The sequence below is a fragment of the Apodemus sylvaticus genome, chromosome 10 (genome assembly GCF_947179515.1).
Source record: "Apodemus sylvaticus chromosome 10, mApoSyl1.1, whole genome shotgun sequence".
NCBI classification, from domain to species: Eukaryota; Metazoa; Chordata; class Mammalia; order Rodentia; family Muridae; genus Apodemus; species Apodemus sylvaticus.
In genome coordinates, this window is record NC_067481.1 from 38,787,926 (window position 1) to 38,805,104 (window position 17,179).

Below are 17,179 nucleotides of genomic sequence, written 5' to 3' on the forward strand. Positions count from 1 at the left end.
CAGATCCCATTACAGATGGTTGTGAGCCATCATGTGGTTGCTGGGAATTGAACTCAGGACCTCTGGAAGAGCAGTCAGTGCTCTAAACCGCTGAGCCATCTCTCCAGTCCCCATCACAGCTCTTGATGTGCCAGTATAGTTACTTTTTTATTTTTGAGAAAAGGTCTCATGTTCAGTTGGCTTGGAATTCACTCTGTAGTAAAGGATAGCCTTGAACCGGTTGACCTGTTTCTATGTCTCTTTCCCGGTTTGTGCCACCAGGCCCTGTAGAGCTCTGTTGAGTCTCCTGTACGAGAGAACAAAACTCTTACAAGGGTATATTAATGCATGTTGTATGAGATATGCCTGCCTAACCATTGATGTACATCGTGTAACATTTGCACTCATATAGTACTGGGAGTGGGTGCTGTCAAGGACGGTTGGAGACCAGGGTACCAGTTAGGTGTAGAGTACAATACCTGGGCATTTTAACCATTTACTTGGCTAGTAAGGCCAAAGGATCAGGTACAGAAAATAACAGCTCTTCCTCAGGTCAACTGGTCTTGATGGCAGAGACACTTAAGCTTTTTGGACTGAATCCTTACTGTGAGTCACCAGTGGTTTGGGAGGGCACTGGAGTAACCTTTAGGTCCCCCATCCTGTCAGCCCTCTGGAAGTTGGGGTGATTGCTCAAAGGAGGCCTTGAGTGCGTGCGTCCTCTTCCTCGCGGCTGGAGGCTCTCCACCTCAAAGCGAAGCGCTCACCGTAAAAGCAACTCCACCGGCTGTCAGGCCCCACTTCCGCGGTGGGCCCCTACCCTCAAGGCTGTGCGGTTTCCGCCTGCCGCGGGAGGGACGGGCTCGCGCGCGGGCGTGGGCGTGTCCGGAAAAGGTGGCCACTCGGACGCCATGTGGCCCAATGCCGAGATCCCCAGGGCGGAGCCCCGGCCGGAGGCCGGCCCGCCAGGGGGTGGGTCTAGGCGCAGCTCCAACATTTCCAAGTTGCCGGCGCCCCCCCCTGCAGTGACCAGGGAGCCACCGAGCTTCAGTAACCCTAGACGAAGCTCCGCGATCCCAGTGCCTGGTTCGCCGAACGAGGTGGGCAGACGGCTCGGGATCATGACTAGAGCTGGCATGGAGCGGTGGCGCGACCGGCTGGCACTGGTGACGGGAGCCTCGGGGGGCATCGGTGCGGCCGTGGCCCGGGCATTAGTCCAGCAGGGACTGAAGGTTGTGGGTTGTGCCCGCACCGTTGGCAACATCGAGGTAAGGCTCCGCTGGGCAGCGGGGACACTCTCGGGGGACGTCGTTTCCACGGGGTAGGGCTCTGAGTGGGGGGAGGGAGAGTGGCCGTGGCCGGAGCCAGGGACCCTGCTCTTTCCAGCCTGCTACCCTGGGGCCATTTGCAACGGCCTTGAGGGCAGGAGTGATAGATGTTTAGTAATGAGAGGACCTATCTTCTCTCTAAGACCTATCTTTATAAAGAGCCATTCATAGCCTGTGCCACAGTGTACCAAATCCTGACCCCTGGTAGTCTCTTCCCTTACCCCTGCCATCTTGTGCCCCCCGTACTAGCAGGTAAAAGAGGAGGCTAGAGGTCAAGGGCTAACTAGCTGGGCAGCCAGGGAGAAGGGGGAAAAAAGCCACCAGGCTACCTAAGTGACTAGGTTAGTTTCCTCTTGTCCCCAGACCTCACCCAAGCCACACCGAATAAAGTGCTGGCCAACCAATGAACAAGAAGCTAGAGGTCTTGAGTGTTTGACCCACGACTGAGGGTGGGGTTAGGGTGGAAGCTAGCTCTCCTTTCAATTCATATCTGAGGCTGAATTCGCACGCCATGAGCCTAAAGGGTGACTGGAATGTTTCCTGATAGATTCTTCTCTTTATTCCTGATTCATTTCCCGAGGTGGGACTGAATAGGTGAAATAGGGCATTAAACGCATAAATCCTGAGAAGACTGTGTGTTATGGATCCAGAACTCCCTAGTTTTTCTCTTAACATGCTTGGGGGTTCCTGGAGTTATGAGCAGCATCAGGTCAGAAAAGATGGGCCATTTGAGAGAAGACAAGAGAAATTCCCATCATTTGCTGGCAGGACCATCAGGTGTGTGGGTTGGTCCTCACCTGCAGGGCTCTATCTTCACCATGGCCCAAAGTCCTCTGACAGAAAAGGGGAAGGAGGCCTGGGGTGGAGGAGGCCAAGGGAGAAGGTGTTGCAGGAAGGAGGACTGTCCCCTCCCCAGCTACTGGCCAAAGGTACACTTTATAGGCTCTCAGATAATCCCAAGGTCACCTGGCTCCACCGGTGCCTCTCTTCGCCCCTCCCCTTCCCCGGAGCACAGTGGCCAGCCCCAGTTTTGGAGCCCAGAGGATTAAGGCCAGGATTGGACAACTGGATTCCCTGGTTTTTTGGTTTTAGTTTTGATTCCCTAATTTTGAAGCCAGTCTTGCTTTCTCTCCCAAAAGGGAATCCCTGAATCCCAAGGGAATCTCCAAGCAGATCATTCAGCCCTAGGGTGGCTGCATGTCAGTAATCGAGAACCTCTTTGCTATGTGGGGACAGCCCTGATTTCAGGTCATTTTGAAGACCAGATGGAGATGGCAGAAGTGAAGCAAAGAGAGGCAATGACAGGGAGACGGGTAATGTTCTACACACACGCATACACACACACACACACACATGCATACACACACACACACATGCACACACACAGATATACACACACACATAGACATACACTTGTAGACATACATATAAACACTGACACACACATAGACACACACATACAGGCAGACATACACAGAAACACACACACACAGACATACATATAGACACACGGACATACACACTCAGACACAAACACAGACACACACACAAACACATACAAATAGGAACATATACACATACACACATAGCTTTGCTGTTGGGGACTTTTAGTCTGGAGGGGGTGTGAATTCCTGGGTTTCTTGCTATCTGGATTTATTCATTGATGGATTTGCTGATATTAAAACTAAGTTTGGGTTTTGGTATTCTACTGGGAGAAATCCTATTCTGTGAGGTAGCCATTGACAGTGAAGTCAGGTGGAATGGGGCTTAGGGGTACTATTTTTTAACTCATGGAAAGTTACAGCAGTAAAGAACCTGACATAGCACTGGGGAGGCAGAGGTGGGTGGACCTCTGTGGGGTCAAGGCTACCCTGGTCTACCTATCAAGTTCCAGGACAGCCAGGACTACATAGAGAGACTCCACCTCAAAAAAACAAAAACAAAAAGAGAAGGAAAGAATTTATTTGGTCACCTGATTGAGCCTTTTATTTCTAGCTTCACTGGGGAGAAGGAAGGGGCTCTGGGCCAGGGCAGTTGGCCAAGTTGGCCTTCCTCTAGGGCAGCTTCTCCTGCACCCGGCTGCACTCACACAGTCACCTTCACAAGGCTCAGCCACTCTCTGGCCTCCCACAGCCTACTTGCTTCCAACTTGTAAATGTCAGTTCCCTCTGTGCCCAATGGTTCTGCTTTCTCCGGGCTCTGCCTGTCCTGAGAACAAGCACAGGGAGTGTCTAAGAGTAGGTGGGGAAAATTTGGGGTGGGGTGGGGTAGTAGGGATTAGAGAGTCTGTCTTGACATTCTGACCACCTGTAGGGAGACAGAGGAGAGCTCCGCTGAGGGTTGTGTATAGGATTCATCTGCTGGGTGGTGATGGCGCACACCTTTGATCCTAGCACTTGGGAGGCAGAGGCAGGCAGATTTCTAAGTTCGAGGACAGCCAGGGCTATACAGAGAAATCTGTCTGAAAAACAAAACAAAACAAACAAACAAAAAAGTTCTGTCTGCCTTCTGGGAAGAGAAGGAAGGTAGCAGTTCAGAACTGAGCCCTTCTGGGAGGGACTAGGTGATGTTAAAGAGAAGAGAATTTGGGCCCTGGGGTAACCAGCTCAGGGTCTCTTGGCAGTAGTGGAAGAATGGTGTGGGGCCAAAGATAGATATAGATTTACTTCCGGGTATTGGGGAAAGTGCCAAAGAGAAATCTCCTCGCATCCGGGATCCCTGCCCCCTCCTTTCTCAGCCCTGAAGAGTTTAATGTATCTGTGACTCTCCTTGATTGGCTTCATTATTCCCTCTCATAGGGAGTGTCCCCAGCCCCTTGGACTTTGACCAAGCTTAGGGGATGGGCAGACCCTGCCTGGCTGCCACGGGGAGGGGAGGGCGGGCTGGCCCTGGGCGAGGAGGCTCTGGTGTGAGCAGCACACCCCAGTCAGACCCCTGTTGGGTTTCATAGGAGCTGGCTGCTGAATGTAAGAGTGCAGGCTACCCCGGGACTTTGATCCCCTACAGATGTGACCTGTCCAATGAGGAGGACATCCTCTCCATGTTCTCAGCCGTCCGATCCCAGCACAGTGGCGTGGATATCTGCATCAACAACGCCGGCATGGCCCGGCCCGACACCCTGCTCTCGGGCAGCACCAGCGGATGGAAGGACATGTTCAATGTAAGGGTTCTAGAAGTGGGGCCAGAGGCTGGGCGGTGAGCGGAGAGTAGACACCAGGGGCCTGTGAGCCGCGGCACCCTGTGCGCAGTTTCCCACAAGGGCAGTTTTTGATTTCCACTTACTACTTGTCTCACAAGGGTAGTGAGTGGATAAAAACCCTTCCAGCTCCCAACAGTTCTTAAACTCTAGACTGGTTGGGATGGAAAAAAGATTGCAGGGGAGAGAACTATAGTTTTTTGAATGTCCCTGCCCCTGCTGGATACCTGGGAACATGGTGTCTGGGCACGAAAGGGAACAGGGATGACAGAAGTCATGTTTGCACCCAGCCCTGCTGTAACTTTGCGGCTCGGGCAAGTTCATGACAGCCTCTGAGCTCCAGTCCTGTCAAACTTAACTGGTTTACGTGACCTGTATCCCTAATTAAGTTTGACACCTAGAGAGAGCACGTGGCCTTTTAAAGGCGTGGCCCCTGCTCAAATCCAGGTTAGTTGTTCCACTGCAGTATGGGCAGATCTTTTTGGTTTAAGAGAAATGGGGAGTCTGTATTATGCTTCAGAGCATGTACAGGCCGGGGGCTGGTGAAATGGCCCCGTGGATGAAGGTGCGTACCATTAAGACCCAGGAACCATATGGTGGGAGAAGAGAGTCAGTTCCTACAAGTTGTCCTTTGACCTCCACATTAGCAGTGTGGCACGCACACACTAAGTAAGTAAACGTAATAAGAGCATGTGCAGGTCAAACACAGCCTGGAAGATGTGTGTTTCCAACTTCCGGGCTGTACGTATCATAGGGTGGCATTAGGGCAGTGGTTCTCAACCTGTGGGTCATGACCCCGTTAGAAGGGTGTCAAATGACTCTTCCACTGGGGTTGTCTAAGACCTCCAGAAAACACAGATGTCTACATTATGATGAATCATAACAGTAGCAAAATTACAGTTATGAAGTAGCAATGAAAATAAGGGTGGGCGCTCAGCACTACATGAGGAACTGTATTAAAGGGTCTCCGGATTAGGAAGGCTGAGAACTACTTCTTTCCGGTGTGGAAGTATTTGAAAGGCTGAAAGCATTGCTATAGCTCTCTCTATATCTGGTATCGACAGGTCAGAGGTAGTGGGTACTTAAAAGTGGAACATTGAACAAGAAACACGAAGCTTTGTCTTCTGGGAGAGCAGAGTGATAACCTCCCGTGTAGAGGCGCGGATCTAAACCTGGCCCTCAGCTTGCCCACCTGGAATGAGGGACTTCCAAGTGCCCCAGTCCTCTTTGTTTTGAATACCACCTCAGTCCGTCAGCCCCCATCCTAGTAGGCCCTAGACCTAGGAGGCTTCCTTCGTGTTCCTAGGGATGTGTTCATCTTCCACATTCCCCACAGTTCCACCCTGTTAAGAGGACCAGAAACAGAAGGACCAGAAACGGGACTGGGCCCTTTCTACATCCTAATACCCAAGTGTTGGTATTAGGCAGGTCTTCACTGAGGGTGTTCTGTCCTGATGCCTGGGTGACACCTGATAAAGTGAACCAGCTAATCTGCCAGCTGTCCTTTCTCCCCTGGAGAGGAGAGAGGCAGGAGGACCTGATGAAAACCTTATCTCCGCTGGCCTCTCTGGCAAGGCTAATGGGTGGAGCAGGCAGCACACAGGCGCTTCCTAGCAGATAGCTCCTTAGACCTCTGCTCTGGGAACGGTGGGACTTGAGGTCAACTCTGCTGGGAGTGGCAGGTGACCCCACCCTCTGAAGATTCCCCACACCTGGGCCTGTTGCCAGTCAGGGTCTAGGTTAAAGGCAGGCGTGTGAACTTTTCTCCACATATGATGGGTGGGGATTACATCGGAGCAGGGTGGCCGAGAAGGGCAGAGAGAGCGGGGATGGGTTCTTTGTATGAAGAAAAAGATTTAGGGCATTCCAAGAGGGTTTTCTGTCTGTTTAGAGAGGAGCAGGTCTGGACTCTGTCCCTGAGCAGAGTGACTAGTTTCCTGAGGGAGAGAGGTCTGACTGCTCCGCAGCTCACTGGGACCAAGCTGGAGACACTCTGTTGCCTTCCCTGGCCCGCAGGTGAATGTGCTGGCCCTCAGCATCTGCACGCGGGAAGCTTACCAGTCCATGAAGGAGAGGAATGTAGACGACGGGCACATCATTAACATCAACAGGTGAGGCCAGGTGGCTGAGGCTCAGGTCTTGGGACACCCTTCAGATAGGGATCTCTCTGTCACAGCTCATTCAACCTCTAGGCGGAAGTTTCTTCTGTAGTGAAATAGGGATTCAATATCCAAACGGCATGATTCTGGCGAAAGGGAATGCCCACTTCTGGCTGTCTAGAGTGGGCAGTTCAGCCCCTTGCCATCCATAGCCAATGCCTGGGAACCCTCCTGGGACCGAGCGCCATTGTGCCTCTTCCTCAGGCCTTGGGATCAAGCCACCTTGTGGTACAAAGCGACTGCACAGGCTCTACCATAGGAGTGCCCACCGTCTGTTGGGGGCATGGCCTGCACCAACCCCAGAAATCTCCCAGTGGATATATACATCAGTGAGCACACAGACAGCATTTCGAGGCTGGATGATTGCAGGAGTGAGTGTGTAGTCAGCAGAAGGACACACAGCTTCCAGGCAAAGCAGGTCTCAGGCAGACACCAGAGACTAGATTTACTCAGCGAACTGGAGGGGTAGCCATGAGGGTTCCCTCCAACAAGGTGTCTCTGTCGGCCTCTGGGTGAGGAGGCTGACCAGGATGACAGGAGCACTGCCCATGCCTGTGGAACTTCACTCTCTCCTCTCTCCCCTTCCCTTCTTCCACTCAGCATGTGTGGCCACCGAGTCCCACCCAAGTCTGTGATCCATTTCTATAGTGCGACTAAGTATGCCGTCACTGCACTGACAGAGGGACTAAGGCAAGAGCTTCTGGAGGCCCAGACCCATATCCGGGCCACGGTGAGGCTGTGGTCTAGCCCTGGTGGGAATGGCGTGGGCCCAGCCCTCCCGCCTGCACATGCCCAGGCTCAACAGTGCAAAAGTCCTGGGTGCTGCTGCTCCTTATGGGGACTGTCACCTCAAAGCCAAGGGCCAGACTGATGCTTTGAGTGGGAGAGGGACAACTTGAAGGGAACATGGAGTGAGACTGAGGGAAATCGCACACAGTGACTGGATACCAGCACACTGGGCTCTTCCCTAGAAACCCCACATGACTGGGTAAATCACTGAACCTCCCCAAGCCTCAGTCTTCACATCTGTGAAATGGAATGATGCTTTAAGGAACATATAGGAAGGGTTCCATGTATAGTACAGGGTCTTGTGAGAGTTGCCAGTCGGAACTCTCAGTGGTAACTTTGGAAGGAGGAGGACGGCTGAGGGCATGAGGCAGATGTCACTGTGAAGCAGGAGCCCCGTGGCCTCGACCCTTTCCCCTCAACCTCCTCAAGGCCTATAGAGCACAGCCTGAGCAGGCCCTCTCTGTTGGCCCAGTGTATCTCTCCAGGCTTGGTGGAGACACAGTTTGCCTTCAAACTCTATGACAAGGACCCTGGGGAAGCAGCTGCCACCTATGAACACATAAAGGTGGGTCTCCTTCTGGGCCTAGAGAAGCTACTCAGTCCTTAGTCCCCTCAGACTGCACCCTCTGCCGAGCTGTCACTCCTGGGTTGGGGTGAGAATGCGGATGTTAGAGTCCCTCAGAGGTGGGAAGGACCTTGGGTCAGGGACAGGGTCAGGGTTACTCGTGTCTCAATACCCCCCACCCCGACTTTCAGTGTCTCAGACCAGAGGACGTGGCCGAGGCTGTCCTCTACGTCCTCAGCACGCCCCCACATGTTCAGGTGAGTGCGGCCTTAGCTGCCTGTCTAACCTTGTCCAGACGTGGGTAGCAGGGAATCTCTGAGCAGGTGGCTGCCTCAACCCCTCTGCTTTCCACAGGTTGGTGACATCCAGATGAGGCCCACAGAGCAGGTGACCTAGTGTTCTGTGGGGCGCTCCTACCTTCCCCACCCTCCATGGCTTGCCTCCTGCCTCCGGATTTTAGGTGTTGATTTCTGGACCCTGGATCTTACTTTCTGTATCCACTCCACTAAGGGGTAGACAAATCCGTCAGATTATTCCCATGTGAAAAAAATGGGCTGGGGAGAGAAGATATAATCTCGACTGTTGTATCTAACTTCTTCTGACTCCCCCTCTTGGGGTTCCTTAACCTTTGCTCTCCTATGCCTCTTCCTTTTGACCTAGGAAAGGGATGTGGCTAAAAGGGGTGTTGCTCTATCCTCTTGTGCCCCACCCCCTGCCCCTTAGGGTTGGAGCAGCAAAGACCTCATCTTTTACCTGTGTGGTTGTCCAGGGCTCCAGGCTCCCCTCCCCCTTCCCATCCCCCCCCCCCCAGCTCTCCAGCCAAGTTTTGGCCCTTACCCTGGGGTCCTCACTGCACTCTGAACACAGCTACAGAGTATCAGGGTCTGTCTCCTACTACATTTCACCACAACAATTAAAGAGAAAGATTGCAACCTATTCTGCCTTCAGAAGTATCTTTAAGTTGTTTCCCCCTTCTTGGTGATCAGTGTGGTTGGTGTCTCAGAATTTCTTCCAGGTAACTGGGAAGGTGGGTAGATTTGGAACATCACTTCTGGAGTGGGAACAGGAGGTGGTTAGTTCCAGGCCAGCCAAGGAGCCAAGGATACATATGTCTCCAAAATATATCCGTGAATAAGTAAGTGCATACACTGGCTGCTCTGGAGCACCTACACCTGAGTCCCAGAGCCCACATGTTGATTCCAGTCCCAGGGAATCCTACCTCCTCCTCTCTCCTCCTGGGACACCAGGCACACATGTGGTGCACAGCCATACAGACAGACAATATGCCCCACACGTGAAAGAATTGTAAAAGATAAAATATGTTGGAGCCAGGTATACTGGTATACACCTTTAAATGCCAACATTTGAGAAACAGAAGCAGGGGGATCTCCATGAATTTGAGGCCAGCCTGGACAACACAACAAGTTTCAGGCCATCCATGAGTGCTGCTTAGTGAGACACTGATTTAAAAAAAAAAAAGGGGGGGTGGTGGTGGTGCTGAAGAAATGGCTCAAAGGTTAGGAGCACCGGCTGCTCTTCCAGAGGACCCTGGTACGATTCCCAGCACCCACATGGTCTTTCACAACTGTCTGTAACTTCAGTTCTAGGGGATCCTACACCCTCACAGACATACATGCAGGCAAAACACCAATGCACATAAAAAAATTAAAAAGAACCATTAGGAAAAGGAAAAAAAGTTTTAACAGATATTTAAACAGAATAGGCTAAAAAGAATTAGTAGGAAGTGTGGGCAATTGGCAAAGGAGTCCCAGTATTACCATGGGCTAAGGGGATCGGTTGCTTGTCAGCAGAAATACGATAGGCTCGTTGGGGGCTTTCGGGAGATGGGCAATATTCTTGGGGTTCTGCTGGCTGGTGCTGAGGGTCTGGCCAGGATACGCTTCTGGGAAAAAGTTCCAGCTGTGACGTTGTGCCTGGATGTAGGAAGGCACCAAGACTGACGATTGAACAGATGGCCAAACCATTGTCATAAGTTGGCCTTTGCGGATGAGTAAGTGAATACGGCTCTCCCAGCCTCCTAACTTCTTCCTTCACCCCAGCAGTCTAAGGTCAGCTCAGCTTCTCAGCACGGCCTCCGGGTTCGCCTGCGTCAGTGGAGGCCCTGCGAGCCACTCCTGTAGGGGGTGCCGTGGAGACGTGGTTGCCGCCAAGCGTGCGTGTGCGTCATCGGGCAGGGGGCGGGGCCTCCAGAACCCGGAAGCTGGGGACCCACGTGGGAGTCTGGGAGGCGACTGTCTTGGCTCGAGAGTCAGGTTGTGGGCAGTGGGACGAAGTGTGGGAGGCCAACAGTTCCTCGCCAGCTGTCTGTCAGTGGCGTCCTGGGCGCCGCTGGAGCAATGCGACTCCTCCGGACGATCGGGTGCTTCGATCGCCTGATTGCCGGCCATTTCTCCTCGGTGGCTCGGCGCGGGGAGCGGCCTGGCGGGGAGGAGCTGAGTCGCTTGCTTCTAGATGACCTGGCGCCGACCCAGCGGCTGGAACGACTGTTTGGCCTGTCACCATGCCTCCTGGCCTTGCGGGCCGCTCGCCGGCGCGTGGCCCGGCTCCTGCTCCAGGCCGGTAAGGCTGGGGTACAGGGGGAGCGGGCCGAGCTGCTCCGGGTGGCCGAGGCTCGGGGCATCCCTGTCTTGAGGCCCAGGCGTCAGAAACTGGATGCCTTGTGCGGCTACCAGGTGCACCAGGGCGTGTGCATGGAGGTGAGCCCGCTGCGACCCCGGCCTTGCGACGAGGCGGCAGACACGAGCTCAGGCGACGACCCTCAGCAGCTATGGCTCGTCCTTGAGGGTCTCCAGGATCCCCGCAATTTTGGGGCTGTGATGCGCTCCGCTCACTTCCTCGGAGTAGACAGGGTCATCACCAGCCGGAGAAACAGGCACGGACGTCCCTTATTTCTGTTTGCGCCCTATCCGGAGGCGGAGCCAAGTTCCTAAGCACCTGGTGGGGAGCCCGGGGGTGTGTAGGGCGCGGGGCTTGAGATTTCCAGGTTTAACACGCGTCGTGGGGAACCTTTGCAGCTGTCCGCTTACTCCAGTAGTCAGCAAGGCCAGCGCTGGGGCTATGGAGGTGATGGACGTGTTCGCTACTCCTGACCTGCCCGGTTTTTTGCAGGTAAAGTGGGCGAGAGGGGAAGAAGAGGCGATGAGTCTAGCTCGGGCTCTTAGAGCTATCTCCAGCTAGCAGAAGATTGGGGGTGGAGGGAGAGAAGGGACGTGGTGGCATTGATTCCTACGACCTTCTAAGTCCCACTGGGAAAGATTCCAGGGCCTTTAAAATAGAGTATCGCCTGAAGTTAGGGGTTTCCTCGCTTCGTTTACTTTACCTACACGCCTTGGCCACCTATGTCAACAAGTCAATGTCTGACGCCCGTGGGACTTCAGCAGTACTCTAGGGAGCTGGTGGACAGGAGTCGTGGGTACCTGGAATAGAAGCTTAACTTGAAAGTGATTTAAACAAGTCTTTGCAACCTGCGAGCTTTAGTGTTCTTTAGCTTTGTTTCCTGATCAGACCCTAGGGGGCAGCATTGTATCGCATTTGGCAGTCCCTCTAACCTCTGTCCTTCCCCGTCCCCACCCCCATCCCTCAAAGAGAAAATAACCTTGAAAAGAGGCGGAAGAAAGCTGCCTAATAAACTTATATTCAAGCCACGTGTCTATTTTCACATTTTCCAGTAACCACGCAGGCGTGATGACACATGTCTATAATTCCAGCTGTTAGGAGGTGGAGACAGGAAGATCAAGTCCAGGCTGGGCTACGTGAGATCCAGTCTTACAACAAGAGGGCGACAACAAATCTAGAAAACTAAAAAGAAACACGATTTTATCCAATATATCACAAATATTATCATTAAAACATACATTTTAAATATTAATGAAAAAAGTTTGAGACAGGTTACTGTGCGGCTCAAGCTGCCTCAGAGCCCTCAGAAATAATCCTTCGTCAGCCTCCTTACAGGTGCGTGTCACTATGCCCAGCATAAATCTCGTTTTAAAATGTTTATACATAATACATCTCAACTTGGAATAGCCATATTTCAATCCTCAGTAGTCACTAGGGCCGGGGAGATGGCTTAACAGTTAAGAGGACCGGTGCTTGAATCCAAGCACCCACGGGTCTCACTACTATTTATAACTCCAGTTCCAGGAGATCTGATGCCCCCTTCTGGCCTCCCTAGGCATTGATCACATGTAGTTACTTACATGCAGTTAAACCCTCATACATGTAAAAACAAAGTTAAAATCTTTAGGAAGTGGTCAGGTGTGCTCGGTGGCTTTCAAATTGACCAGCACACGTCTAGAAGCATGTCTGGCTTCAGCTCACAGGCAGTCCCCCTTCTGAGGAACTGGCTGAGACGGGTGGGAAGTGGAGTTCTCTCATCACATCCGACACGCCCTGCCAGCAGCTGGACCACAGGATTGTCTCCACCTGCTGCTGGGGAGCGCTGGAGGTGGCAGGCAGCTCTGGACGCCACCCCACTGCCTACCAAAGCCTGCTCCAGCAATACCAGCCCTATACAGCATGCCAAGGGTGTTGTGTGTCCATCTGACCTCATGTCAATGAGAACCTTACCCTCACACCAAATCAGAGCCCTGGCAGTCACATGATCCTCCACTTCGCTTCAAAGGCACATTCTTAGTTCTCATATCCTTGACAGGTCTGCAGCATCTAGCACAGATGGTCATTCCTGGGCCTTTTTTTTTTTCAGTGCTATCGATCAAACTCAGCTTCTTACCCTAGGCAGGCATGCTGCCTTGAGCCCCAGCCTCGCCCATTCCCCTGGCCTTCCCTTTGCCTCTGCTCTCCTGTAAGCATCGCCGGTGAATTCTCTTCGATCCCATGACCTCCAAACACTGCCATGTTCCAAGTCTCTTTTATGTAAATTGGCTTAATGTTTTTTTTTTCCTAATCTAGTTTCATAGCTTCATTTATTCTCTCAGCTTTTTTTTTTTTTGGATTTGGTTTTTTTGAGACAGGGTTTCTCTGTATAGCCCTGGCTGTCCTGGAACTCACTCTGTAGACCAGGCTGGCCTCCAACTCAGAAATCTGCCTGCCTCTGCCTCCCAGAGTGCTGGGATTACAGGTGTGCGCCACCACCGCCCGGCTTTCTCTTAGCTTTTTAAGAAAAGGATTAGATATGTAGCCAACCTCAGATTCATGATCCTCCTGTTTTAGTTTCTCAAGTTTATATGTATATATGTAATAGTGTGGGTATGTGTGCTACCGTGTGCATGTAGAGGTCAGGGAACAACTCTCTGGAGTTGGTTCTTGCCATGTGGGCTCAGATTTAGTAGCCAGTGCCTTTATGCACTGAGCCCTTTTGTGGCTTAAGGTCTCACTTTTATTTATTTGTTTGTTTGTTTGTTTTGAGACAGGGTTTCTCTGTGTATCCTTGGCTGTCCTGGGGCTCACTCTGTAGATCAGTCTGGCCTTGAACTCACAGGGATCCACCTGCCTTCCAAGTGCCAGGATTAGAGTTGTGTGCCACACCCCCACCCCCATCGCTGTCAAATTTAAACTCCTGGCTTTCCATACCCCAGTTCCAGATTATTCCCTCTCTGCTACACAGCTCTTTCCCTCGCTCCCTCAGTGGACGTCTCGGACTCCCGGTTTCCAGGCTGTTTGTCTAGGACCTGCCCAGCTCAGTGGTTCAGCCCAGACATTATCTCTGACTTCTTGATCCCACAGCTATGTCCCCAAATCCTTGTCCTTGGAGTTACTGTCACACCGTCCGCAGCTCTCACTGTTTCCTCTGCTGCCCTTGGCGGAGTTCCCAGCTCCCGGCGGCTCGGGTCTCAGCATGGCAGGCACAATGTCAGCCATGAGGCCCGAGTCAGACTGCCTCACTTCTTTGCTCATAACCTTTCAAAGCACTCGATCTGTGGCACATGCATGCAATCCCAGAACATGAGAGACAAGACAGGAAAATAACCCTGGGTCAAGATTTGTTTATTTATTGTATTTGTATATATATGAGTACACTGCAGCTGTCTTCAGACACCCCAGAAGAGGGCATCGGATCCCATTACAGATGGTTGTGAGCCACCATGTGGTTGCTGGGAATTGTACTCAGGACCTCTGGAAGAGCAGTCAGTGCTCTTAACCGCTGAGCCATCTCTCCAGCTTATGAGCTCATATCTTAAAAACCAATGGTTCAAAGCTTTTATATCAGTATAAAAGCCCTGTTTCTAGTGGTCCTTGAGACCTAACCCTATGTGACCATTGGCTTGCCACTGGGCAACTTAATAGTTCTTAGGAATGACAGGTAGGTGGGGCCTTTGTGCCTCCATACTTGCAGATCTCCCTGTCTGGAACCTTCTCCCATGGTCTACCAGAACTTGATAGTTATCTTCAGATCTGCTTTTTGCCATCACTTCAAAGGGCACTTCTACCATCACCCTGCCGCACACCTAGGGTTTTTGTGTGTTCTTGACCCTGTCCTCAGTGCCCAGAGCAAATCCAGGCCGGGTAGAGGTCCTGACTGACTTCCTAAGTTGAAGACATCTCTCAGTGAATGTGTGTGTGCAAGGCTGGGGTCCTTGACCATAGTCCTGATGATGATTCGGTGAACCAGCACGTGGTGTTTTCTTCCTTCTTCCAGGCCAAGGCCCAGCACGGGTGGCTCGTGGTAGGCACGGTGGGTTGCTCAGGTCCTGAGATCTCCCAGTCCTCCAAGGTCCCCATCACTAGCTGCCTAGAGTTCGTCTGGGACCGACCTACTCTCCTGGTGCTGGGTAGGTAGGCTATACCTGTTTTCATATCCGCAGATGTCTTTTCTGAGCATGTGGACATCTGGCTGGGGCTTGCTAACGCTGTCTCGTGTTCTGCAGGCAGTGAGGGCTCCGGTCTGTCCCAGGAGGTTTTTGCCTCCTGCCAGCTGCTCCTTACTATTCTGCCCAGACGCCCCCTGCCTCCCGGGCTTGAGTCCTTGAATGTATCCGTGGCTACAGGTGAGTCTGCGCCTTCCGTCTCCTCTCGTTTTCTGACTGATTTATCCTGAGCGAGCTTCTCCCTCTGCGCATCACTGGTATGTATGTGTCTCACAGGTGTGCCTTGCCTGCATGGTGACCCTATCTTCCCCTTGCCTTTAGGAATTCTTCTACACTCCATTTGCAGTCAGAAGAAGGGCTTCCCTGTACAGGAGAGAGGACCACTTCTCCAAGACTCCTGAGAACTCTTAGCTACATCTGAGGGACTCAGAGAGGCCCAGTACCCAGGACTACCATTGTGGTCAGAAAAACAGGTCAAATGTGGGCTGACTGTCTGAGATGCACTTGTGTAGGAATCGGATTGAGTCACGCATCCATCCTCAGGCTTGGATGTGACGGGCCCTCTACTTGTTTACTGGCTACAGTCAGGAGACTTGAGAGACCAAATGAAGTCTCATATCCAGTTGGAAATGGTAGTTTGCTAATTTCCAGGACGGGTTAGGACAGACAGTATCTGTCCTGGATCCTGCTACAAGTCGGGGGGAGGGGAGGCTGTCTTGGCATGTGGAGGAACCAGGCAGTCCAGTGCAGGGTGTGTGGAATGTGGGGGTGAGTTAGTAAAGGGAAGCTGAGTGGACAGGTATATATACACCTCTCAGGGTGATGGGGAGAAGAGGCCAGATCACATCCGGAGCCCTTAGCAGCTGAGCTGTCATGCCCAGTTTCTCCATTAGGTGGCAGTATTGCTCTTTGCACCATAGTTTTGCAGCCCCTTACAGGGAGAGCCCTCTCTGGGAGGGGGTGGGGATGGGGCATTAGAGATAGGGAAAAGAGCCAACAGCTTCCACACACTGGCCGGTCCAGCCCAGCGGAGGGGACCTATGGTCCCAGGCCCTTGTTGCCTTTTTGAGTCTGAGAGGCTATGAAGTCAGGATTACTTTTGTGCAGCCCTACGGGCTCCCCTCCTCCAGGGTCCCACAAGTGGTGGTCTCACCCTGGGCTACACGTGGGAATACTTAACAAGCTTTAAAGCAGCAAGGCCAGCCCAGCAGCTGCTGTGTGCCGCTGGGAAGGGCGGAAACATCCTGGGCAGTGCCTTTTGGTTTTCTTTTGAGACGGGGCTTTAATGTTCTATGTACCTATGGTGTCCTAAAACTTGCTGTTTAGATGAGGATTACCTTGAACTTTTGATCCTCTTACCCCACTATGCCCAATTTATATGTTGCTGGGGCTAGGTCCCAGAGCTTTGTGCAAGCTGGGATTCACTCTGAGATTCACAGAGCTACAGCTGAACCCCAGGCTGGATAACTCTGTGCTGCAGGAACTGTCTGGAGCATTGTAAGACGTAGCCACCCAAAACTGTCTCCACACACGGCTGGATATTTCTGACCGACAGCCCTGAGGGTGGGATGGGAGGACAGCAACCCTGGAATTGTAATCCTGTATGCTGTGAGAGTTGGGATGAGTTGCCTCCATGCCTTCTTTATATCCTTGGAAGCTGTATGTAGTAGGTGCTCAATAAATAAATGAACCCTCCCTTCCTCTTTAATCTCCCTGGAGTTGACCAAAATTTGAATCTGTTTACAAAGGACCTGTAGTAGTAACTTGTCTTGTTGCTGTTTGGGAAATACCAGACAAAAAACATCTAAGGGAGGAAACACTGTCAATTCATCAGATCAGGGAAGACACAGTAGCAGTAGGATGGTGTGAGGCGATGCACCCCATCAAAGCAGTAAGGGGGTGAAGGATGCCCGTGCTCAGCTCTCTTCCCCCATTTTCCCTTTTTAGTCCAGGACTCCAGCCATGGCATGGTGCTCCCCACACTCAGGAGCCATGCGCCCAGGTGTATCTCTCAGGTGATGCCAGGCAAACAATAAAGTGTAGGGAAAACGGGCGGAGCCCGCATACTTGTATAGGGACTGCAAGCGCCAGATATAACTGCGGAGACAGCCCCTGCCCCCAATGAGGGGCCGTTCTAGCCCTGTGTACCAGAGGAGGGAGGCTGCCCCGGGGCCTGGGGATGGGGGGTGGGGTCCCAGCTGTGGGCCGTCCTGAGAAGGGCCCGTGCACCCGTGGAAGATGCCCGCCGGGCGGGGAAGTCCATGGTCCTTTCTGGGAATGCTACGAGGCCTGTTCCATTTCTTCAATACAGCGGGTTTTGAGAAGAGGCAGCCCATGGTTTTAAAGCTTTATTATAGAAAAGTAGGAAAAAGAAAAGAGAA

The 17,179-nt window shown here is 52.4% G+C and overlaps 2 protein-coding genes across 3 annotated transcripts; both read left to right on the forward strand.

Moving 5' to 3' along the window:
* Positions 1-938: 938 nt before the first annotated feature.
* Dhrs11 (dehydrogenase/reductase 11) lies at positions 939-8,949 on the forward strand. Of its 2 annotated transcripts, none has more exons than XM_052194554.1 (7): positions 939-1,244; positions 4,255-4,464; positions 6,517-6,611; positions 7,260-7,389; positions 7,921-8,013; positions 8,205-8,270; positions 8,368-8,949. In XM_052194554.1, exons 1-7 carry the CDS (start codon positions 1,098-1,100, stop codon positions 8,407-8,409), a joined length of 783 nt encoding a protein of 260 aa, XP_052050514.1. In that variant the 5' UTR covers positions 939-1,097; the 3' UTR covers positions 8,410-8,949. The 2 variants fall into 2 exon arrangements, with proteins under 2 accessions (XP_052050514.1, XP_052050515.1); XM_052194555.1 differs by lacking the exon at positions 939-1,244 and adding an exon at positions 1,823-1,884 and having other exon boundaries at positions 4,311-4,464.
* Positions 8,950-9,523: 574 nt separating this feature from the next.
* Mrm1 (mitochondrial rRNA methyltransferase 1) lies at positions 9,524-16,506 on the forward strand. Its single transcript, XM_052194557.1, has 5 exons — positions 9,524-10,906; positions 11,049-11,142; positions 14,630-14,762; positions 14,859-14,978; positions 15,120-16,506. Exons 1-5 carry the CDS (start codon positions 10,371-10,373, stop codon positions 15,197-15,199), a joined length of 963 nt encoding a protein of 320 aa, XP_052050517.1. The 5' UTR covers positions 9,524-10,370; the 3' UTR covers positions 15,200-16,506.
* Positions 16,507-17,179: the final 673 nt, after the last annotated feature.

What these genes read in the sequence shown, in the direction of transcription:
- Dhrs11 (XM_052194554.1), top strand. Translation starts at nt 1,098, where the DNA reads ATGACTAGAGCTGGCATGGAGCGGTGGCGCGACCGGCTGGCACTGGTG. An exon ending in GCACCGTTGGCAACATCGAG is followed by an intron (nt 1,245 to 4,254) that starts GTAAGGCTCCGC and finishes TGGGTTTCATAG; the next exon opens with GAGCTGGCTGCTGAATGTAA. An exon ending in AGACCCATATCCGGGCCACG is followed by an intron (nt 7,390 to 7,920) that starts GTGAGGCTGTGG and finishes CTGTTGGCCCAG; the next exon opens with TGTATCTCTCCAGGCTTGGT.
- Mrm1 (XM_052194557.1), top strand. Translation starts at nt 10,371, where the DNA reads ATGCGACTCCTCCGGACGATCGGGTGCTTCGATCGCCTGATTGCCGGC. An exon ending in ATCACCAGCCGGAGAAACAG is followed by an intron (nt 10,907 to 11,048) that starts GCACGGACGTCC and finishes GAACCTTTGCAG; the next exon opens with CTGTCCGCTTACTCCAGTAG. An exon ending in ACCTGCCCGGTTTTTTGCAG is followed by an intron (nt 11,143 to 14,629) that starts GTAAAGTGGGCG and finishes TCCTTCTTCCAG; the next exon opens with GCCAAGGCCCAGCACGGGTG.